At 59.8% G+C, this 22,997-nt stretch overlaps 2 protein-coding genes across 4 annotated transcripts in view; both read right to left on the bottom strand.

The window, feature by feature from the left end:
- Nucleotides 1-4,557: 4,557 nt before the first annotated feature.
- Nucleotides 4,558-14,499, bottom strand: S100A16 (S100 calcium binding protein A16). 2 transcript variants are annotated; one of them, XM_027830004.3, is made up of 3 exons: nt 14,347-14,499; nt 6,997-7,166; nt 4,558-6,111 (listed from the first exon to the last, which is right to left on the bottom strand). In XM_027830004.3, exons 1-3 carry the CDS (start codon nt 14,351-14,353, stop codon nt 5,947-5,949), a joined length of 342 nt encoding a protein of 113 aa, XP_027685805.1. In that variant the 5' UTR covers nt 14,354-14,499; the 3' UTR covers nt 4,558-5,946. The 2 variants fall into 2 exon arrangements, with proteins under 2 accessions (XP_027685805.1, XP_043391380.1); XM_043535445.1 differs by lacking the exon at nt 14,347-14,499 and adding an exon at nt 9,741-9,948.
- Nucleotides 14,500-18,932: 4,433 nt separating this feature from the next.
- S100A14 (S100 calcium binding protein A14) overlaps nt 18,933-22,997 on the bottom strand; it is a 6,371-nt gene continuing 2,306 nt past the window's right edge. For both annotated transcript variants that reach the window (XM_043535429.1, XM_007067808.4), the window contains 2 exons: nt 21,237-21,383; nt 18,933-20,752 (listed from right to left, as the gene is read on the bottom strand). In XM_043535429.1, the coding sequence (XP_043391364.1) occupies nt 20,630-20,752; nt 21,237-21,383 (270 nt within the window). In that variant the 3' untranslated portion in view covers nt 18,933-20,629. The remainder of the gene's footprint in view (nt 20,753-21,236; nt 21,384-22,997) is intronic.

Below are 22,997 nucleotides of genomic sequence, written 5' to 3'. Positions count from 1 at the left end.
CTGTGCCTTGGTGAACTTACCAAGGCTCAACCCTCTCTTTCTGCACAGGGTTACAATGTCCTTCTTAAGGAGACGGTGACAGGCCGTCACTCCGCTCTTCCCAAGTTGTTGTGGACTCACAGGCCTGTGTGCTCTCAGCTCCCCACGGTTTCCAGGGAGAACCCCTAGGGTGCCAGTCCTTCTTGAGGTCACCTCCTCTTTGCCAGGGTTGAGCTGCAGACTCCTCCGCCCCTGGGACCGCTCACTGCAATCCCCCGGAGAACCCTGTTACTGCAAAAGTCCTTCTCTCTCCCAGGGCCAAGCCGCAGGCTCCTCCGCCCCTGAAACTGCTCCCCGCAGTCCCCAGGGGGACCCCATTACTGCACAGTCCTTCTCGCTGGTCACACACTCCCAGGGGTTAACCGCCCCCCGAAACCGCTCCTCTCTGAGCCTTCCGCACGCCTGGTCCTCGTCAATCCCCCTTCGTTTTACTGCTCCCCCGTCACTTACTGCAGGAAGTGCCATCCACGGGGTGCAGTAGATCCCACCCCTGCCACCAGTTGTCACGGAGTCCCCGGGCGATGCTCTGGACCTGCTCCCTGCGAAGCCAGTCAGGACTCTGGGGAAGTCTCCTTCCTGTGAGCAGCCTGTCTGCAGGACACACAGCTCACACAGCTTCCACCTTCCTGGGTCTGGTCTCGGAGCATTCAGCATCCTCTGCCCCTCTGTGCGCTTCCCACAGCGAGTCTGCTCAGGCGGGGTCCTGGGGAAGCCAGAGGGTCCTGCACCCCAACTCCGCAGTCAGACGGGACTCTCAGCCAGCCAGGAAAACAGAAGGTTTATTAGACGACAGGAACATGGTCTAACACAGAGCTTATAGCTGCAGAGAACCGGACCCCTCAGCTGGGTCCGTTTTGGGGGCAGTGAGCCAGAAAACCCCGTCTGCACTTCACTCCATGTCTCCAGCCAGCCCCAACTGACTCCCCCTCCAGCCCCTCCTCCTCTGGGCTTTGTCCCTTTCCCGGGCCAGGAGGGCACCTGATTCCTTTGTTCTCCAACCCTTTAGCTCTCACCTTGCAGGGGGGAAGGGCCCAGGCCATCAGTTGCCAGGAAACAGGGTGTCGGCCATTCTCTGGGTCCAGACCTCTGCACATACCTGCCCTCTAGGGCTCTGCAATGATCATACACCCTTATCCCACCCCCTAGATACTTAAGAACTGCCTAGGGGAAACTGAGGCACCCCCACACTATTCAGAGGACACATTAAGAACAGTCCCGCTTCGTCACAGTTGTGTCCAGTTTTGGGCCCCCCACTACAGAAGGGATGTGGACAAATTGGAGAGAGTCCAGTGGAGGGGAAAGAAAATGATTAGAGGGCTGGGGCACGTGACTTACGAGGAGAGGCTGCGGGAACTGGGGTTATTTAGTCTGTGGAAGAGAAGACTGAGGGGGGATTTGAGAGCAGCCTTCAACTACCTGAAGGGGGTTCCAGAGAGGATGGAGCTCAGCTGTTCTCAGTGGTGGCAGATGACAGAACAAGGAGCAATGGTCTCAAGTTGCAGTGGGGGAGGTCTAGGTTGGATATTAGGAAACACTATTTCACTCAGAGGGTGGTGAAGCCCTGGAATGGGTCCCCTAGGGAGGTGGTGGAATCTCCATCCTTAGAAGTTTTTAAGGCCCAGCTTGGCAAAGCCCTGGCTGGGATGATTTATTTGGGGTTGGTCCTGCTTTGAGCAGGGGGTTGGACTAGATGCCTCCTGAGGTCCCTTCCAACCCTGATATTCTGTGATTCTAAGGACCCGCAGCTGCCTATGTCCTGGGGGACACACTGCAGCCCGGCTGGTGCTGCCCGTTCCCAGGGACCCATGCGTGGCAGCTGGCATCAGGGCAGCATCTCCTCCCTGTGCAGCAGATTCCTCTGTGTTGTTTGCTCCTAAAACACACTGGGAAATGATCCCACTGGACCCCCCCTGAGACATCGCAACCCCAGAGCCACGGAGAATGCTGCCTGTCAGCCACTGGGCCCAAAGCAGTGAGCCTCCGGGCCTCTGCTCCCACTGCAGCCAAGCGGTGGCTTGTTTGTCGGTATCTCGCCCCCACGCAACCTGAGGGGCTTAGCTCCAGCACCAGGCTCAGCAGGAATATCCTTGGGGCTGCCCCATACCGGGACAGGAGAGGCCACGGGGCCCCAACCCTAATGCCAGCTCTGCCACTCATGTGCTCCCTCTGAGCCTCAGTTTCCCCATCTGGACAAAAGGGGGTGACAATACTGTGTGGACAGGGGGAGGTTGTGAAGATGAATTAGCAGAGAGAGGCAGACCCCGGGCCTGCCTTGCAACACTTCCCCCCACCCCCACAGGTCCAGACTGCCCCAGCTCGGCCTCTCCCTATTAGCCAAAGCCCACAGGCCTGGGCGTCTCTCTGTTGACTCCAGTTGGCATCAGGGGGCCCGGGGTTTATTACAGGTGCTCGGAGCGGGGGGGTCAGTGCACAGGGCCTAGGGGGGCAGCTGCACCCGCTCTGAGCCCCTACGTGTGATGGGGACTGGCCTGCCGAGCTCACGGCTGGTGCTAGTGTTTGCTGACACCTAGTGGAGGCACTAGAGCATGGCAGGAGCTCCATTTAATAGTGCATCAGGTGTGTGTGTGTGTGTGAGAGAGAGACCCACTGCTGCCTTCTGCTGGATGGGATCACAACTGCCCATCCCTGTGTCATAGCCCCTATGTTGCAAACAACAGATGGAGATTCTCCATTAGCTCACGCGGCAGGGCCCTGGCTTTTAGAGCTGGGGCTGTGGGCTCGGTTCCCGTGGTGCCCCATGTGCACCGCGCAGCGACAGCCCAGCGGACTGCGGCGTCTCCGTGGCTTCGCGAGGCCCCGGAGGGCTGAGTCCTGCCGACAGAGAGGCGCCGGGGCCACGCCTGCAGAGCGCCCCCTGGAGGTGTAGAGCTACAGTACGGCTGGAATAGCTGAGTCCAGGCCAGGAGTCAGGTCACGGGTCACACCTCAGGCACTGCAGGCTGGGGGGCGGAGGGGATCACAGGCCCTGCCTGCGCCCAGCCTCCCCCAGCTCCCAACTCAGCCCCATGGGCCAGGCCAATAGAAAGCTCCAAGACCAGGCCCGTCTCTCCTGGCAGGAGATATTTAGGCCCTGGCTGTCCCTGGCCTGGTTGTGACCCCCCCCCCCCACACACACACACACACACACACCTCTTGGGGTCTCCCTCTGTGCTGGAGACCCCACATCCTTCCCTGGGGGGACAGAGCACAAGCCCCCCTGAATCAGACGCTCCTGTTCAGATCCCTCCCCCAGGCACCAGGTCCCGACCATCCCAGCCCCCCTCTGCTGGTGGGAGCCAGGGGGCGTGCTGCACCCTGGGGATCCAGCCCCCTAAGACTCTGCATTTCCACCTGTCCAGAAGGGAAATGACCCATCGCTCATCAGGCCCCCCATGAAGGGACCGGAGCCTTTATTACCGTTAGTGAGGGGGTGGGGAGGGGCTGGGAGCCAGGACTCCTGGGTTCCGTTCCCAGTTCTGGGAGGGCAGTGTGGTTGAGTGGGTTAGAGCAGGGGAGCTATGAGCCAGGACTTGTGGGGTCTGTGTGGGGAGGGGGATGGACTAATAGCTAGAGGGAATGGGAGTCAGGACTGAAGGGTTCTGTGCCCAGCCCTGGGAAGGAGCTGGTGTCTAGCAGTTAGAGTGGAGGGCTGGGGAACCAGGACTCCTGGGTTCCATCCCCAGCTGTGCCCCTGACTCACTGTGTGACACTCAGGAAATCGCGTCCCATATTGCCTCAGTGTCCCCCTCTGTACAATGGGGGTAACACATGATAATGACCGGGGCTACAGTGTGTGTGTGTGCGTGCACACGTGTGTTCACCGCTGCCTCCTGCTGCATGGGGTGGGAACTGCTTACCTGTGTGTCAAAGGGCAGGTGTGTACATTGGGGAAGGTTCAGTGACGTGCCAGGGGAATAATGAAAGGATCAGAAAACCGGCCCTACAGTGACAGACTCAAGGAGCTCAGTGTATTTCGCTGCACGCAGGGAAGGGCCAGGGTGACTTGCTCACAAGTACCCACAGAGGGAACAAATATTTGACCAAGGCCTCTTCAGTCCAGGAGAGGAAGGTCTAAGCCGACCCAGTGGCTGGAAGTGGAAGCGAGACAACTCCAGACTGGAAACAAGACGTACGGTTTTAGGAGGGAGGTGGTTACAATTTACGGACGTTGATGGTCAATTCTCCGTCGCTGCCTGTGTTTCAATCGAGATGGGCTGGTTTTTAGCAGCTCTGCACTGGGAATTGGCGTCCGGCCGTTCTCGGGCCTGGCCTATGCAGCTGGTCAGACGAGCCAGTCCCAATGGCCCCGTGGGGCAGGCCATGGAGGCCCTTTTGGAGCAGGGGACTCTGGGGTCTCACCCTGCTACCAGCTGAGGGGGTTCTCCGGCACAGCATGGTCAGGGACACGGGCCCCGGGCTGACGGTGATATTCTCCGACCTCGCGGGCTCAGCTAACGAGCCCTGGCACGGCGCTATGAGCTCCTCGCCCGCTCGGGGGAAGGCAGACACAGACACCGATCCCACTCCAAACTTTATTGTTATGAATTTCACAGTCTGGGTCAAGCGCCAGCCCCTGGAGGGCATTAGGGAAGGTCAGGCGAGCCGCATGGGCCCCACAGAACTGTTGCAATGGTCAGCAAAGGGGAAGGACAGATTTCTTACCAGCTCGGACGGGTTGCTTTCTAACCAGCATGGGGGTTGGAATCCCGAGCCAGACAGAGGTCTGAGAACGGGAACCATTCAAGTCATAGATGGGGGACAATGCCCTGGAACCCCCACCTGGGGGGCAGCCGGGGGGGGGCTGCAGGAAAGGCACTGAGGGCAGAGTTTGGCACAATAGGTCCAAGAAGGAGAGTCACCAAGGGGCTGCATCCCTCCCTCGCCCCGGTCTGGGCCTAGACCCCCAGCCAGTCCCGCGGGGCCTCTACACAGAGTGACACGGCAGGAGACAGGCATGGCTGGGAACTTGGATTGTCCCACTCGGGGCCTTGGCGGGGGGCTCGGGGGAGGATTTTACCCCTCCCTGCCAGCACAGATCTCTCCAGCCTGGAGCCAGGCAAGGCTCAGCACTAGCTGCAGACCAGGAAGGGTTAAAACCAGCACAGCCTCCAAAGAGCGAGAGAACAAAAGGGCCCCATCCCAGGCCTGCAGGACCCACCAGCACCCTGAATCCTGCAGGTGGCTGTGCCCTCCCCCCGAGGGGCTGGCCCAGCCCCAGAGCCACCCCAGGGCGTTTGGCGGGAGGGCTGCAAAGGTCAATACAGCATCAGCGAGCTACAGGGGGAGCCTGGGAAAAGCAGCGACCAGGCTGTAACTGACTGGCGTGTGCGTGTCTGCATGTGCGTGTCTGTGTGTCTGCGTGTGTCCCTGCTGCCCCACTCCTTTCTGGGACAATGCGAATCTGCTTTCTTGGCACGTCAGACCCACTGCAGCGTGTGTCACATAAGCCCTGTACTGCAGAGAGCCACAGGCGATTCTCCTCCATTAACTACGGCTCTGTGACTGCCAGCACCATGGGCCCTGGCTCAGGGATGAGGGTCCAGGAGGCCACGGATCTGCCACATGATGCAGCAGGTGGCTTGCTAACAAGGCCAGGAGGATGGTATCTCTGCTGCCCTGTAGGCCAGCCCAGCAGTGGGGGGAGGGAATAATGAGCCCCTCGAAGGCAGCTGCCCTCAGTGCTGGCTATTTCCCAGAGCATCGGTGTTAGCCAGGGCAGCGCTGGCTAAGGGGGGTGGCTGATGGAGTGGGGGCTGAGCCCCAGCTGGCAGGAGATCCGCTCTCCCCGGGAGGAGCCGGCCTCAGAGGCGCCGTGGGGGGCAGGGGATCACTCATGGCCTCGGGAGAAGCAGCAAAGGAGGAGCTCCGAGCTGGGATCTGGGGGGCTGCCGGCGCCCTCGGGCCGCGCTACTTGGTGATCTTGGTGCCGTGTTCCTGCTGGCGGATGAGGCAGGCGATGGGGCCGGCGATGCCGCCAATCAGGGTCCAGTACTCCTCGAAGCTGATCAGCCCATCCTTGTTCTCGTCCAGGTCACAGATGAGCTTGTCGGCCGCGCGCTTGTTCCCGGTGTCCTGGGAAGAGAGCACAGAGCCGTTCGAATGCCGGGAGGGGCTGGGGAGCCCGGGGGGCGGCACTCGCCAGCCTGGCGCCTAGGTCAGCCGCTGCCGGGGCACCCCCCTCCCGAGGGGCAGGGAGCTCAGCACTGGAGCTGGGGGTGGGGGTCACCGAGGTCCCTCCTCAGGCTGCCAGCAAGGAGGCTGGTTGGGGACAGCGTGAGGTAGTGTTGGGCTCACACTCGCACACTAGGGTTCCCCGTGACGGGACCGGGCGCTGCCCGTGGGCTCACACTCGCACACTAGGGTTCCCCGTGACGAGACCGGGCCCTGCCCGTGGGCTCACACTCACACACTAGGGTTCCCATGGCAGGGCTGGGTGCTGCCCATGGGTTCACACTCACACACTAGGGTTCCCCGTGACGGGACCGGGCGCTGCCCGTGGGCTCACACTCGCACACTAGGGTTCCCTGTGACGGGACCAGGCGCCACCTGTGGGCTCACACTCGCACACTAGGGTTCCCCGTGGCAGGGCCTCGTGCTGCCCGTGGGCTCACACTCACACACTAGGGTTCCCATGGCAGGGCTGGGTGCCATCCGTGGGCTCACACTCACACACTAGGGTTCCCTGTGACGGGACTAGGCGCCACCTGTGGGCTCACACTCGCACACTAGGGTTCCCCGTGGCAGGGCCTCGTGCTGCCCGTGGGCTCACACTCACACACTAGGGTTCCCATGGCAGGGCTGGGTGCCATCCGTGGGCTCACACTCACACACTAGGGTTCCCCGTGGCAGGGCCTCGTGCTGCCCGTGGGCTCACACTCACACACTAGGGTTCCCCGTGGCAGGGCCTCGTGCTGCCCGTGGGCTCACACTCACACACTAGTGTCCCCCTGGTCTCACCGTCAGCATGTGGTTGAGCTCCCGGCTCAGCATCTTGCGGAAATCCTTCTTGCTGATGCGCCGGGGTTTCTTGCAGCACCCGCTGGCGTATTTGTCAAAGTTCTTCACCAGCACCTGGAGGGCCCATTCCAGCTCCGACGAGTTGCCCGACATCTCTGTCTCCTTGGTCCCTGCAACGGTAATGGAGCCGATGCCTGAGCAGGGCAGTGGGGGCTCATTGTCCCAGCACCGGTGCAGCCGGGCATTAGCACCAGTCCGCACTGCCTGGTGGGCATCGGTCACCTGCTGGGAAAGGCCGAGTGCCGCAGACGCTGGCAGTGACCCCAGTTCTACGGAGCAATGGACGCAGGGCTCTCATTTCCAGGGTGTCCCCGTGAGAGTTCACCTGATCTGGGCCGTCTCTGATCTTGGTTCACCCTGGCCCATCCCTGGTCAATATCCCTCTGTATACGGCCCATAGTATAACCTGCCTGCACCTCTCAGTGCTGCAGGGCTCGTTATTCTATGGGCCGTATACAGGATGTGTGCCCAGAAGCTGGGCAGCAGGGCGCTGTGCCAAGCACGCCTGGCAGTAGGAGCTGGTCCCCTTAAAGCAGGACAAGCCCAGTGTGTGACCCGGTCATTACAGGTGGAATACGGACTCGGGGATTTCAAAAGGGGGTGCAGGGATGGACTGTACAGATGTTAGTGGGGAGGCTGCTGGAGGCGCTGGTGGGGAGCGATCAGGGGACATGGGAGACGCTCGGAGGGAGCAGGGGGTGGGAGGCGCTGAGCCAGGTGGAGGTTTGAAGGGGAGAATGGGGCAGGGAGAGGGAAGCAGAGAAGCCGGGTCCAAGCAGCAGGAGAAAGTGCTGGCCCCCATGGTCATGCTGCTGCTCCCAGTGAAACCCCGGTAAATCCGGCATCGCCAGTGTCAGGACAGCTGCTTGGCCTGGGAGCAGAGCCTCTCTCGGGTCACTGCCTTTGTCTCCCGCTGCGCCACCCGGCAGATGCAGCCACTGCACCCCTGGATGGCTCAAATGGGAGCAACAAGAGGGGGTCCTTTCACCCCCGTACCGTCCCCTTGCCTTATGTCCATCCAGCCCCATGCCGGAGGCTAGCATGCGAGCCCCTCCCCAAACCAGGGGGCAGCAAGAGCAGAGGGGGCTTGTCCCCTTTCCCAGTGAGTCTGGTTCTCCTTAAGGGAGAGATCCCAGCCTGACAGCCCCCCCACCCCAGCTGCTGCCCTCTCCCTGGGAGCGGGTGGGGAGCGCCGTCTGGCTCCCGTGCGTTGATCTCTTCACCCTGGAGCAGCCCGGGGCTCAGCCAAAGGGGAAAGGGACAAGACGGGGCACATCCGGGAGTCGGGCCTGGAGGATCATTTCCATGGTGCGGAGCACAAAGAAACACCCAGGGAGAAACGGAGTTGGGGGCGGCTCCAGCCTGGGAACTTGGCAACAAGGCTGGGCTGACAACAGGGCCCCAAGCGAGCCGCTGGGGACAGAGCCAGCAGCCCAGGGTGAAATCCCTGCTGCCAACACTTGCAAGTTTATCGCGGGTCCTTGGTCCTGCCTCGGGGTGGAGGGCCGGACTAGTGGCCTCGCGGGGGCCCGGCCAACCCTGCATTGCCAGGAGTCTATAATCAGTGACAATTCCAGCCGTTTTTAGCTCTTGGGGCTGTACGGGAGAGTGGGACAATGTGCCCCGGGGGTGCCCCAAAGGCTCCAACACTGGACAGTGAAGAAATGTTGGGGGGGGGATTTTAATCTCAGCATTTTTAAGGCAATCCCATGGTTTTGGGATGTTTCCAGTTGGCAGGCCGGGGGAATTCTCCGGCCTGGGTTACACAGGCGCTCTGGCTGGATTTTGTTAGCCGTCCCTTTGGGGTTTAGCATTTGATGCCGGGATCTGTGACTGGGGTTCTCTGGCCAGGGTCGTGCAGGTCACACGGGATAATCAAATACCCCCCTCTGGCCTCACCCTTGTGCATGAATCTATGAACTCCTCTGTGCTACAGCACCTCCTCGGGCTGCGATGGGAACAACACCCTGACCCCTTTGGAGCGAACGTACAGCTCCCAACCCCTGCCGCTGACTGGATCCTCCCCTTTCCTGCCACTCCCGCCTCCTTTCCCCCAGGGTCCTGCCTGCTCCTAGCTACCGATGACAACAATAATTACCCGGCTGGCGTCACCTGCTGCCCAGCGCTCATCTGAAAGGAATGAGGCTGGTTCCCAGCGGATCAGAGAGGGCGGCGAAGGAGGAGGAGGGGAAGATGCAATGGGCTGTAATTACCCACCAGTCCTTGTCTTGCCTCACCGCCCTGGGTGACATCCCACCGGAGACGCTTCATGCCAAAACCCTCCCGCCTGGAACCCCCAGCCCGGCCCGGCCCAGCCCAGCGGCATGGCACAAGGCAGGGCAGGGGATGAGGCAACCCTGATTGCACGGGGGAAGAGGGAGCCGCCCGGGGAATTGCAGCCCTGGCACGGCCCCATTGCAGCCAGCGGAGCCGCCCCTGCGTGTGCAGGGCGAGGGGCACAAGGCCACCGGAGCCCCAGCTCCTCTCTAGACACTGGCTCACCCAGGGGGAGCAGATCATGCAGGCAGGGGGAAGCTCGCCCTGCCCCTAGTTGGCTGTGCTGGTTTGCCCTGCTATGCGGGAAGTGCAGGGGGGCGGTGCACCGGCCAGGCAGCGTGGCCTCTGTCCCCAGCAGTACCAGCGCCTTGGGCAGGACGCAGAGTCTAGTACGCGAGGGTCTTTACCTGCTGCGCCAGGCGGCTCTCAGCTAGTCCTTTCGCCTGCAGCCGAGCCAGCGCCTGCAAAACCCCAGCCTCAGATTGGATCCCTCTGGGGGGAAAGACAAGCCCCCTGGGGAGAGAGCTCCGCTCTGCCCCGTCCTCTGGAGCTCCCGGAGCCTGGGGCGCGCGGCACACTCAAGCCGACAGGCAGGGCTTGCAGCGCGGCGTCTGCATCCAGCACAGGATGTGCGGGAAGGGAAGTGCATCCCAGCGCTCGCCTTTCCTCTTTCCTGCCCGCAGGCGGCCACTGCCAGGGGCCGGCCTGCTCCGGCCAAGCGCACCGCCCGTCACCGGGCAGCACACTGCCCAGCCAAAGGCGTGTGGCCATCCCATGCTGAGACCCGCCGATTGACCCGCTGAGGATCTGCCCCAGGGCCCTCACCTCACCACTGTCACCCCATTGGCTTCCGTGGGTTTGCTGGCTTCGGCGAGAGCAGGACCCGGCTCAGACGAATTGGGCACAGGAAGGCGGCTAGTCCATTGCCTCTTCCCTGCCGGCACACGGTGGCCCTCTCCTGGCAGTGCCTCCCCCCGCTTCGCCCTGCTCTCGCTCCAAACGCCCCACGCGATGCACTCTGCTCCAGGAGGGAATCCGCCCTAGGCCACGGGCCTCGCCACGGGGACACGGGTCCAGATGAAGGGCTTGCATTTCCCTTTGCTCTGTTCCTAGGGTGCCTTTTCCCGGGCACACAAGTGCCAGGTCCAGCCCATTCCTGCCCGTTACGTCCCCTCAGAGCCCCCAGGGGAGCTCCCAGTGGGGCAGGAAGGGATGGGGCTGGAGCAGCGGAGCCAAAGTCTGTGTTACAGGGGCCAAGGTGCATCAACACCTGGCCACCCCCGATGGGTGACAGACAGGACGGGGTAGGAAGCTGTGACATCAGCCCCACACCCAACAGGACAGGGCATGGGGACAGATGCCCAGGTCTGGCTCAAGGTCGGCTTTATCTCTGGGGCAGGGCTTGGAGAGTCACATGCCAGCAGAGCGCGTTACGACTCCCTCCAGCCTCAGAGGAAAGCCACCCGGGGCTTGATTCCCCAACTCCGGTGGTAACGCCCTGGGCTTCGCAGGGAGAGGTTGGGGGTCAGTCCCTGCTGCCAACCCACCCAGGAGCATTGTTGCAGGAGCAGAGGAGATGTTGCTGCTTTAGAAAACATCTCAGTGAGAGCATCCCATGGAGACCACTAGCACACAGCCTATTCTGGGGTCCCTGCGCTTGCTCCCCAGGTGAGGTGCTCCACCCCAGAGCCTGCATCAGAGACACTCTCTGTTAGTGCTGGTCATTCTGCTGCATCTGCCAGAAGCTGGGAATGGACGACAGGGGATGGATCACTTGATGAGTCCCTGTTCTGCTCATTCCCTCCGGGCACCTGGCACTGGCCACTGTCGAAAGACAGAATACGGAGCTAGATGGACCATTGGTCTGACCCAGTATGGCCGTTCTTATGCTCTTATTCGCCTCCTGTTCGTTTCTTTCACTGCTGGCAGCTGTCCCTTGCTTGGGCTCAGATCTCCTCTTCTCTGTTTGCAGCAAACATCTGGGACCAGATCCTGCATTGGTGTAAATCAGCATCCTTCTCCAGAAGTCAAAGACCTGTAACACCCTGGCTGAAGTCAAGGGAAATATGCCGATTTACACCAGCAGTCCAACTGGCCCCTGATCTTTTATCTTCTGCTTGTCCTTCTCGAGTCCCTATCTCCTTGCTCTCTGTTTCCCCAGCTCTGGTCACTCCTTCAAAGTCTCCAGTTGTCCTCAGCCAAGGTGGGCCATAGCTCCCCAGCTGTCCTGAGCTGGCTTGGCAGCTTTCCATTCATCTTGTGCCCATCCAGTCCGGGGAGTCTCTTGCAGGAGGAACGTGATGAGGTTTGGGCCGACACTGTCTCCGTCACTCCAGATCTGAAGCTACGCACCAGGATCCCATTCATAAAGGCTTGGCCTTCAGCGGCCAGAAGCGCCACTCGCTGGGCTCCTCCTGGCAATGGTTTGATGCGCCTGCATGGCGGGGCTGTTCCAGATTAAGCCAGCTGAGCGGGCGGGCCCTCTGCCAAACCACCAGGCCTGACCAGAGCCTTCTGGGACCCCTGAAGCAACCAGCGCTCACTTGCTGGAAGTCAGACTTTGGGGTAATTCCCAAACACGGCACTGCCTTGTGGGATGGAGGGAGGGGGACTGAAGTGAGCTGCTCCAGCAGAATTTGGGGCTTGGTTTAGCTTCAAACCAGCCCTGTCCTTGGGCAGGAATCACCGAACCTGGAAGGTGGCCAGCTCTGTGCCGTGACGTACCATGTGCCGCACCCAACCGAAAGCACCAGCGTTGGCTGCCCTCTGGCATCCAGAGCAGGGGTGGGATTTAAGGCTGCATGGAGCCCTGATCCTGCAGAGCCCCCCTTCCCCCCCCGGAAAAAGACTCATCTCTGCAGCCCGCTCCTCCTCCCTTCCTGGGATGGAGTCTGCCTCCCCACCCCATCCTGCCCCCCATGGACTCTCCTCTCCCTCCCGCTCCTGCTTCTTGTGCTTTGGTCCAGCCCAGCAGGCATCCTCTGGCAGATCTGCCAGTGACGGCTCGGTGTGTGACTCGTTGCCCTGACCGCAGGACCCGGCTCTAAACCAGCCTTCCTTGGCTGAGAGCAGCGAAGGCCAGGCACAGCAGACCCCGGACTGATGGGGCTGGACTTAGCAAAGGCTTTGTCCTCAAGCGCAGGATTCCCTACCCAGCTGCTTCTGCTGCAGATACCCATCCATCTAACTATTGCATTTCGAATGCTTCCTTCGCTGTGCTGCCGAGCCCCCAGTTGCCTCCTTACACCAGTCTGAATTAGGCCCGCTATTAGCCAGTCTTACCCAGTAGACATTACAGCTGGGCAGAGAAGTCCAGCTGTCACATGGGTGTGGGTGTGGGGGAGCTGACGACTCCAGGCCCCTTGGGACAGTACAGGGGACCCGAGCCGGGTTTCTGAGCCCACCTAGGGCTGTGCCCATGTGGGTGGCGTGGGGGCACTGGCCAGTGGCAGGAGAGCTGTGTTAGCTGGCGGAGGGCGGGGGCAAGCAGCGAGGGTGAATGGACGCCGACAGGACGCGGAGAGGTTCATGCTTCTGTGTGAATTCTGCAGGCGGCGTCGGCGGGAACTAGATCAGATAAGCAAGCTGGGACCTGCTGTTCCCCAGGGGAAGGCGGCTGGTTTCCCAACACCCCTCATCTCGCCCTCTTCTTCCCGTGCCCGCCTCCCTCTGGCGCCGCGTCTCTGTTCCTCCCGCTGTCTCTCGTTCACAGTCCGCTCTGCGAGCGCACAGGACCCAGCCCGGTACAGAGCAGCATCTGCTCACGCCAGGGCTGCGTCGGCACAAACCTCAGCCCCCAAATGTCCCCAGTGTCGAAGGATGGGTCTGGATTTGGTCCCAGAGCTCCCTGCGTCCCGTCCCACCCCCAGTCATACTGACTGACCCCAGAACCAAAGGGTCATGAGGCTGAGGGCACAAAGAAGGGCTCACTGATGCTGGGGCATGGAGACTAGGAGGAACTGAGGTGCACCGACACCTGAGGCCCCTGCAATGGAAGGGAAGTGATGGGGGAGAGAGACCCAGGTGATCCTGGAGGTTTCGATTGCTCATGGCACCCTGCCCCTGGCCCGCAGCGGGCTGAAAGGCGCTATGCCTCACCTCCCTCTCGCTGCCTCTCACCCCACCTTCCCTTCCAGGGGGGCAGTGTGGGGCTGGGAATCAGGAGCTGCAGAGCCCCCCGGAGCCCCTCCTGGTTGTCACACGGACGGACTGTGCCCTCGGGGGGAGTCACTTAGTGCCTCCATGGCCTGGTGTGTAACTTGGGGAGAAGACAAGGAATTCCCCTGGCTTCCCGGGCTCTGGCCGGGCTCGTGAGCACTTTCGCGTTCTCACCCGCTATCACAGCCATGGGATTATTGTTCGTTTTCATGCAGACCCATTTCCGGCTCGTGATAATAATGATCAATAGTGAATAAGGAGAAGCTCTTGCTTCAAATTCTGCCTACCCAGAGGTCATCTCATTGTTGCCAGATCTATTGATCTATCACCTTCCCAACATCTGTCTATCTGTCCTCAGACACACCCATCTCTCCATCCCACACCCAGCACCGTGGGGTCTCAGCCCTAGCTTCCATACAGCCCTTCTCGCTTTCGGTCTCTCCCCTTTACTCCTTCCTTCTCTCTCTGCCCATTCCTGTTCTCTGACGTCTCCTCTTCCCCGCTGCTCCAGAGCGGGGCCCACTCCTGGTTCCACGGGTGCGTCCACACAGCCCGCAGCAGCGTGCCAGCCCGGGCCGAGGGGTCGGGATCCGGCCCTCAGGCTAGCACTCTAGGACCAGCTGGGCACGCCGGGCTCTGAACTTGTGGCTCAGGCTGGGGCTCCCAAGCACTGGTTCAACTCAGAGCACGAGCCCGAGTCCCGCTAGCCTGGGGCGGCCCAGCCAGGCCGTGTCGACGTGCCCGTCGAGCCCTGCACTGGCACGTCCTGCTGCTGTCGACAGGACGGTTTGCTGCTGGGCCTTTAATCAGGAAACAGGGCAAGATCATTCCTTTTCCTGGCCCCGGCCCGCTTACCTGGCATGGCTGCAGTCTGCCCTGCCTCGCGCAGGGCCCGTCTGTCAAGAGCGGAGCTCGCTGTGGGTCTGGCTCTCCCCTTCCGCCTGCTCCTGGATTTGCAGAGCAGCCAGGCTGAAGAATGTGCCTCCCACGCCTGCTCTATTCTGCGCACGTCTCGCGAGGCCTCGTCTTGGCTTTTAAAGAGACACAGCCCCACTTGGCAGAGGCTGACGTTCCGGGGGCGTTCCTGCCTGGCTTTGGGGCTCCCGGAAACGGCTTCAGGAATTCAGCCGATTGCAAAACACAGGCCTGACCATCTGAGCAAAGCAAGCTCCTTCCCACGGGTGATGCAGAGTATCGCTCCCGTGAGGCCCGGAAAGCCTGGTCTAGACACAGAGGTTCCACCAGCATAACTTTCCTTGTGTGAACGGGAGCTACCAAGTGGCCAGACCCATTTCTCCCGTCTGCAGTTCCCTGGCCCTAGATGGGCGGATGCAAGCCATGCAGCTGTGTCTGGGTGGGAGTTGCACTGGTCAGGTGGCAAGGCAGACATATCCCACAGGGCATCAGTGACCGCAGAAGAGAAGACGAGGTCAAACTGCTGTTAAGTCAATGGCAAATTTCTGTTCACCTCAGTTCAGGAAGCAAGAGACATTTCCCTAGGACTGCCCATTGTCCTGCTGCTCTGGGCCCTGGCCATGGCTGGTGCTTGGCGCTCCAGAGGAAAACGAGGAAATCCCACAGTTAGAAAGGGTGGCTCAGATTCTGTTCCCAGTAACGGAGGGGTGAATAAGGGTAACACCACTGACTTCAGCAGAGCTAGGACCAGCTTCTCATCCCAGTTACACCAATGTAAACTTTAGGCAACACCATCCAACTCAGGGGCATCGCATGTCAAATTCACCCACGTGAAACTGGAGCAATTCAATTCGCAACAGTGGAATCTCTCTGAATTTGCACTGGTGTCACTGAACTCACAATGGGGCCCTGTGGTTTGAGGACAGAACCAACCCCAGTCAAAGCCCTGCTCCCCCAGAACCGGCTAAGCCAGACAAACCATAATTGTGGGCTTTTTCAGTGCTGGCCATTAGGCAGTTTACAAATCAAAGACTTTGGGTGCATTGGAGTGCCTCTTGGCCGGCATCCGCACTCACAAGCTTGCCTATGTAATTAACTGCATTTAGCAAGTTGTGTCCCTTTGTACGTCGGCTTTAGAAACGCAGAGACAAGATGCTGAGGTTAGATGGGTGACTTTCTTCTGAGATGCAAATTTGTGGGTACAAACTGGGCCACTTGGGTAAAAATACAGGGCTATTAACCTGGGGGAAAAAACAGATTTTGTTTGTGCAACATCTTGCCAGAGTTTTATGTGTGACATAAGTTTTAAAGGAACAAAAGCTCGTCATCCTCTGAATGTGCCATCCCATTCATGCAATACACCACAGAAGGGCGGAAATCCTGTCCTGATCCCTCCAGGCAAGCAGTTCACGCCTTGAATCATGAGGTTTCGTTACTCCTCTGTCCTTGGCAGTGTCATAACTGCATCCAGTCCTTTATTTTAAAAGCCAGCCCGGGGTGGGTATGCTCAGAGTAGTTGCATATGCAATAAAATTCCCAGCCAGCTGGTTGTCCATTGAGAGAACTTTTCTCACTGCTGACCCAATCCACTCACACCAGCTGGAAGGGTCAAAACCAGCTTTGGATTCTCCTCAGTGGCCCTGACGTGAAGTGAAGTCAGAGAGGCGCTGGGGGTCTGCCTGCCTGGAGCAGTTTGCAGAGCTGGGTTCTTGGGGTGCCCAAATCGAGCCACCAAGGGCCAGGTGTTTGAAGAGCTCGGGGCTAGATGTTCAAGTGCTCAGCACCTAATGTTCTCAGCCCTTGGGCCCTGGTGCATCTGGGCCTGGGACCCCAACCTGCACCCAACTATGAGCTGACCCCTAAGGGACAGGTTTTTCAGGCCTGTTAGGCTCCCCCACCACTCCAGCTGAAGTCAAGGGGAGCTGCAGATGCTCGGTACCCAGCTCTTAGGGTCAGGGAGGTCCATTAGGGGCTCAGATAGTGCCTGCCACCACGGGGTCCCGATTCCCAGTTGTCATCTCTTGGAAAAGCTACTGCAGTACAAACAGTAAGAAGAATTAACAGGGCCCTTTCGATCAGTTGCCTCAGTGACCACAACAGGTTACGGGCAATTTTCTGAGAGCTCCTGGCGAGGCTGAAGGTGAAGCTAAGGGCAGGTGCTCATAGAGAAGTGGATTTGTTATTATTCTTTGTCTGACCATAGCTAGGGTTACCATACGTCTGTATTTTCCCGGACATGTCCAGCTTTTTGGTTCTTAAATCGCCATCTGGGAGGAATTTTTAAATATCTAAAAACGTCCGGGATTTTGCCATTATTATTTTTCCCCAAAGAAGAGTTGATCATTCAAGAAAGCGAGTGAACGTTGATCATTCGAGAAAGAAAGTGAATGCTGATCACTCGAGAGAGTGCCCGCTTTTCCCCGCTCGCTCCCAGCGCTTGCGCTGCAAAACAGCTGTTTCGTGCGGCTGGGAGGGAGAGGGGAGAAGGGGAAAAGCGGCGTGCTCAGGGGAGGAGGCAGGGCTGAGGCGGGGATTTGGGGAAGGGATCCAATGGGGCAGGAAGGGGGCAGAGTTGGGGCGGGGTCTTTGGGAAAGGGGTTGGAATGGGGGCAGGGAAGGGGTGGAGTTGGGGCGGGGCCGGGGGCGTGAGCAAATACTCCCTGCCCCACCGTGGCGTATCCTCTTTTGTTCTCTTACAGGAGTGGGTGCGTGAGATTCTGTGGCCTGCAACATGCAGGAAGTCAAACCAGATGTTCATGATTGTCCCTTCTGACCCTTCAAGTCTATGAGACACATTCCCTGTCTATAAAAGAAAAGGAGGACTTGTGCCACCTTAGAGACTAACAAATTTATTTGAGCATAAGCTTTCATGAGCTACAGCTCACTTCATCCGATGAAAGCTTATGCTCAAATAAATGTTAGTCTCTAAGGTGCCACAAGTCCTCCTGTTCTTTTTGCGGATACAGACTAACACGGCTGCTCCTCTGAAACATTCCCTGTCTATGTAACTAAAGATACCCCACACCCTTCCATTTTAAGTTCCACTGATTTATTGTCATGGTAGCAACAATAAATATTCATTCTCATTGTGAAATGTGCCCCGCAGCGAGAGACCAGTCACACACAGCCTGTTCCAGGTGAACTGGGTCACTACACCCATTGACATGCTGCAGGAGCACCCGACACAGGTGTGACCGGCCAACCCTTCCCCAACCCCCTTGGGCTCTCCCATGTGCTCCAGGAGGGGCCTAAAGGGAGTTTCCTCTCCACTGGGATGGCATTTCTATTGGCATTGGCAAATAATGTGAATATAGTGACTCAACCCCACCTCCTGCAAACTTGGCTCCCCCCTCAGGTGTCCAGCCCCCGAAGTCTGATCTGCGAAAACACCCATCAGTCAATCGTGCAATTGCGGGGTTCACATGGGACCACAAGGGAAGGGTCAGCTCAGCGGGCGAAGGAGGGTGTCTCGGCGGGATCTCAAACCAGACAGCCACGGGGATGGGGATGTTCCCCACCCGGACGCAGTTGGAGTGGCACTGCTCTTCCACAACCTAATTTTGCTGCCAGGGGCCCCATCCTGCTCCCCCCAAACACCAGTTTGGGGGTGGGAGCTGTGGCTGGCCAAGGACGATTCAGCCTCTCACCCTCCCCAGCCAGGACCCAAGTGACCCAATGTGGGCTCGGCGCAGGTTGTTTATTCTGGTCAGTGCTTTGCCCCCCGGTTGCCACAGGAGAGCTGGGCACAGCTCCGAGGTCTCAGGTGGCAGATGCCGGGCACCTTGCTGGGTCTGGGCCCCGTGTGGGGAGGGTCGGGCCCCCTGAATTCCACCCGGGGCATGAATGACCCTGAGACACGGCAGGAACCGGCCCCTCTGCTGGGCTCCATGCTGAGAACACACAGAGCACCGGGCATCACACGGCTCCCCCCTCCGATGGCCACAACCCGGGACTGGGCGTCACCGGAAACTCGGCTCCCAGCCCCACCTCGGAACGCAGCCCCCGGGGCCCGAACCTCACTCGCCCGCAGCTTGGAACTCGGGTCCCTGGACGTGGTTTGGAAGATGGGCCCCAGGCTCGCCCATCCCAGCTCCAGCCCCAGACCCTGCCCCTGTCCTAGGGCAGACCCAGACCGCCCCATCCCAGCTCAGGCCCAGACCCCCTCATCCCAGCTCAGGCCCAGACCCCGCCCCCATCCTAGCTCAGATCCAGACCCCCCCATCCCAGCTCAAGCCCAAACCACCACCCCCAGCTCAGGCCCAGACCCTCCCCCCAACATCGTAGCTCAGGCCCCATGCTCCCCCTCCCAGCTCAGGCCCCGACCCCCAGCTCCCAGCTCAGGCCCCAGGATGCCCTCCCACGGAGCCAGCGAGCCGACCGGCAGCCTGGGTTTTGTTCCCTGGCTGAGGCCGGGGTTACCCCGCCGGGTCCCTCCCCGGGCTCTTCCCCCCGCGCCGGGGATCCTGCTGCGGGCTGGGCTCTGTGCTTCCCGCTCGCCAACACAGACGGGAGAACGGGGCCTTGGCGATTTTTTTTCCAGTTGTTTCTTTTATTGATTTATACAAAAACCTTAGCAAGCGACACAAGCGGCTGCCGGACCGGCTGGGGGTGGCAGGAGGGGGAGGTGTTTTCTCCCCAGTCCCAGGGGTAACAGCCCAGCTCAGGGAGGAACGCTTAATACCAATAATACTGTGCCCCGTGTCTGGAGCCTGATGGTCCCCTCCCCCCGATGGGCTACAAACCAAGGTGCAGAGGAGGGAAGGGACTGGCAAGGCCAATGGCAGAATCAGGAGTAGCACCCAGACGTCCTGGCTTACCGCAGGTCCCCTGCTCTAACCACTAGCCCTGCTAGAGCGGGACTAGAACCCAGGAGTCCTGACTCGCAGCCACCCCCTGTGGTCACCACTGGCCTCTGCTTCCTTCCAGCGGAAAGTTCAACCCCCACCCCCAGGATGCGCCTCGGTGGGGTCTGGGGTCAGAGGTGGTGTCAAGCGTGTCAGGGGTCCGTAGAGAGCAGGGACGCTGGGGTGCGCAGTGCCCCTCCCACCCCGCAGAGCCGTCACGTGCTGGGGCTCTGTTACAATTCTGAGGGTCCAGTTGTCGGGGTGGGGGGCGCTTGGGGGTGTTGCATGCTCGTCGTGCTGCAGAGGGGGGTGGGTCATGCTGGGGGGGGGTCTCCCACCCCCACCCCTCAACCCTGCATATGGAGCTGGGACCACAGTGTCAATCTAAAGACCCGGGGTAGCCCCCTCAACATGGAGCCCGCTGAACCGGTAGCTGAGCCCCACACTCCATAGACAAATCAAAGATCCCAGACCCACAACAGCCTCATGTGCTGCCCGAGCTGCCCTCCACCCCTCCCTGCCTCCCACCCACCTAGACCCCTGGTCCCACACCTAACCCCAGCTCCTGGCCCCCTCCCCTCTCTTTCTAGCCCCCCTCCCCATAGGCTTGAGTAATAGTTTCCACCCGATGCAGTGAGCTGCCCCAGGGTTGGCAGGGCCAGGTGGCAGTCAGCCGCTTCCCAAACGCCCCTCCCCGGAGATTGGCAGCGACCTGTAGGAATGGAGGGGCCAGTGCCCAGCTCTGAACTGCTCGGGGCAGTGATCCAAGGAGAGATCCTGGAACCAGGGAGAGGAGGAGGGGAAGGTTCCAGGGCTGGGCAGATGGAACCACAGACTCTAAAGGTTCCGGAGTAAAGTAACTAAACCCCCTGCACTTTAAGGTACCAGAGCTGGGGGGAAACCCCCCCCCAAGAATGTCGAGGTTCTAGAGCAAAAGAGCTAGAAAATGGCACATTTTAAGGTTCCAAAACTGGCAAGGTTCAAATCTAGGGCTTAAAGTTACTCCACTAAAGGGACTGATGTCCGTGAATTTAAGGTGCCAGCGCTGGAGGACAACACCCCCCCACCCCCCCACCCCCAGCATTGGTAGGTTCTATCGTAAGGGTGAATGAAAAGCTTCTAGAGCAGGTGAGCAGAGGGGAGGGAGGTTTCTCGAGCAGGCAAGATGGGCCCCAGACTGAAAAGGTTCCAGACTCAGAGGAAGGGAGAGAGAGCCCAGAAGGAAGAGGTTCCCGAGCTGGGGGAAGGAGAGAGGAAACGTGCCGCAGAAGGATTAACACTGCATTTTCAACACAACACATCATGGCCGACAGTCTTGCTCGCTCGCTCTCCATGCAGATGGTCTGAGGCCTCACGGTCCGTGTCTCCCCTCAGGCCTGTTACTTCTTCACTCGGCAGCCTTTGGCTGCCTCCCCGATGATGGCCCAGTACTCGCCGAACTCCAGCTTGGCCTCATCAGGGTCCCCAAGGCACTCGATCTTCTCATCCAGCGAGCAGACATGCTGTGAAGGAGAGTGGGGCGAGCCATCAGAAACCAGCAGAGACCCTGGGTGTGGGGAGCAGGGCGCCACCCACCCAGATGGGAAGGGGGGTGGGAAGTGGGGGTGCAGTGAGGGAGGATGTTATTGGGGTGGGTCTGCTGGAAGAGATGGGGGGGCAGTATGGTAGAGGTAGTGAGGACGCAGCAGGATGGGGCTGTTGCTCAGATTGTGGGGTTCAGTGGGGAGAGAATGTTGCATTGGGATCTTGGGGGGCAGCGGGGTCAGGGTTCGTAACACCACCTCAACTTAGCGGGCAGCCACGTCCCCCACCCTGCTGCATCACCCCCACTCCACCACGCATGGTCCCCCCTCCCTGAGGGATTTCGCCCCTGGCGTTCTCCACCGTGGCTCTGCTCCAAACCCTGGACATCAGTGGCCTGTCCCAGAACCGACAACGTCCCAGCCCTGCTGCGGGGTGGGGGGCGGTGCTGAGGGCTCCCCTTACCTGCGATAGCTGAGGCAGCTGATGCACCACCAGCTCCCTGAGCTCGTTGGGGGTCAGGCACTCCTTCTGCCCCTTCACCGCGTAGCGGTGGAAGTTGTTGATCACGATCTCGATCGCCCTCTCCACGTCGGTTAGCTCCTGGCTGTCCTAGAGCCCACAGGCAGGAGGGGAGACGTTTAGCGGGGGAGGAGGAAAGGAGGCCCAGCTGTGACGCAAGGAGCGGCTCGAGACCAAGGGAGAACATCCCAGCCTCACTCGCTGAGATCCCGGGGAAGATCAAAGGCTGCCCAGATCCCACATCAGCCTGGCTGAGCGATCTGGGGCTGGCTCTGCCTCTTCCCGGGAGCCGCAGTGGATCAGCTCAGTGCCGTCTAGGCTGGCATCTCCCCACCCTGCCACACCACAACCAATGGTCCGTCTTCTCTGACACCCCTCCTCCGTGTCTCCCCAGAACCATGGCCCCCCTAGTCCATGGAGCTGGTTGACACCAGCTGAGAACGGTCCCACCTCCTGCCAGACCCAAATGAGAAACGCTGTCCACCTCGTCCAGCCTGTTGTCCCCAGCAGTGGCGAGTGCTCGACGCTTCGCCTAGCTGCTTCAGGACTCTGCCAGGAGGGACAATTCCCGCCTGCCCCCCAGCTGCTGATCAGCTTTGCCCTGAAGATCGAGAGCCCTTGGTATGTTATCCTAGCTCCTGCCTAAGCAGACGTGGTCCCATTGGTCTGCGGCCAAGAGCTGCACCCAGAACTGAGACTGGATCCTTCTGGCTCGCTGTACAAGTCGCAGATGGATCAGTCCCCACAGGGATGTTGGTGCCCATCTGAAATGGGTTTTAGCTTCACCCATGAGTAGGGCACCTAGTGTCTACCAAACAGAGCACGGCACAGTAGTCCTCTCTCCCCCCAGGAGGCTGAAATGGGGGGAGGGGAGCAGTTAAAGATGACCAGATTTGCATCCCTCGGAAGGTTTATCCGGAGTTTCTTCTGCCGCTCTCACGAATTCCCCAAAGCTGCATGTCAAGGGCAGAGCTGCCGCAGTTTGCTCCAGCATGGAGGTTCTCCCCTTTACGCACAGCTAAGCCCGTATCTACCAACTAAGGGGTTAGCTATTAAAAATGACAGACCTTCAGAACAGCTTTGAGCAGGTCTCCTACAGGGACCTGATCCTTCCTAACAGGAGCTCAGATCAGGGGAGTGGCCAAATCCTCAGCTGGTGTAAATCAGCATGGCTCCTGGCCTCAGCACTGATCCCAGGGCTCTGGGAATAACCCTCCCATTGGAGCGCAGAGCAAAGCAGGAGACTTTCAAGGTTGTTTCCTTCGTTCCTTTGGTTAGTTTAACAGTTGCTGAAACAACTTTTAAACCAACCCAGAACAATGTGACCTTTAGCTTTGCAAGAGCTGGGAAATGCCCCCTGATTTGCCATGCTTTCAACTGGCCACGGCAGCCTGGGAGCCCCGCTCTGCGTGGGACTCACGAGAAAACAGAGTCTCAGATTTAAACAGGTATCTAGATGCTGAAGATACTTGAGACCAGACCCTCAGAACAGCTGATCCAGAGCCCACTGGAGTCCGGGGGGTCTCTCCACTGGTTTCAATGGACTTTGGATCAGGCCCCTAGAGAGTTCCTTTTTTCATCCTGAAGTCACAGGAGCTAGAGATGGGAAAGACCCCAGAAGTCCCATCTCCCTGAGCCAGGGCAGGACTGTTCCCAGTGCACTGCTGGTCCCAAGTGCAGGTGAGGATCCGGGTCCCTTCAGAT

Source organism: Chelonia mydas, chromosome 24, assembly GCF_015237465.2.
Source record: "Chelonia mydas isolate rCheMyd1 chromosome 24, rCheMyd1.pri.v2, whole genome shotgun sequence".
In the NCBI taxonomy this organism is placed as follows: domain Eukaryota; kingdom Metazoa; phylum Chordata; order Testudines; family Cheloniidae; genus Chelonia; species Chelonia mydas.
Note: the sequence above shows the minus strand (reverse complement) of the source record. Positions and strands in the feature narration are given on the sequence as shown.

Excerpts from the sequence above, each read along its gene's own strand:
- S100A16 (XM_027830004.3), bottom strand. Across the intron at positions 6,112-6,996 it reads AGCTCAACCACATGCTGACG|GACACCGGGAACAAGCGCGC; the intron begins GTGAGACCAGGG and ends CTCTCTTCCCAG.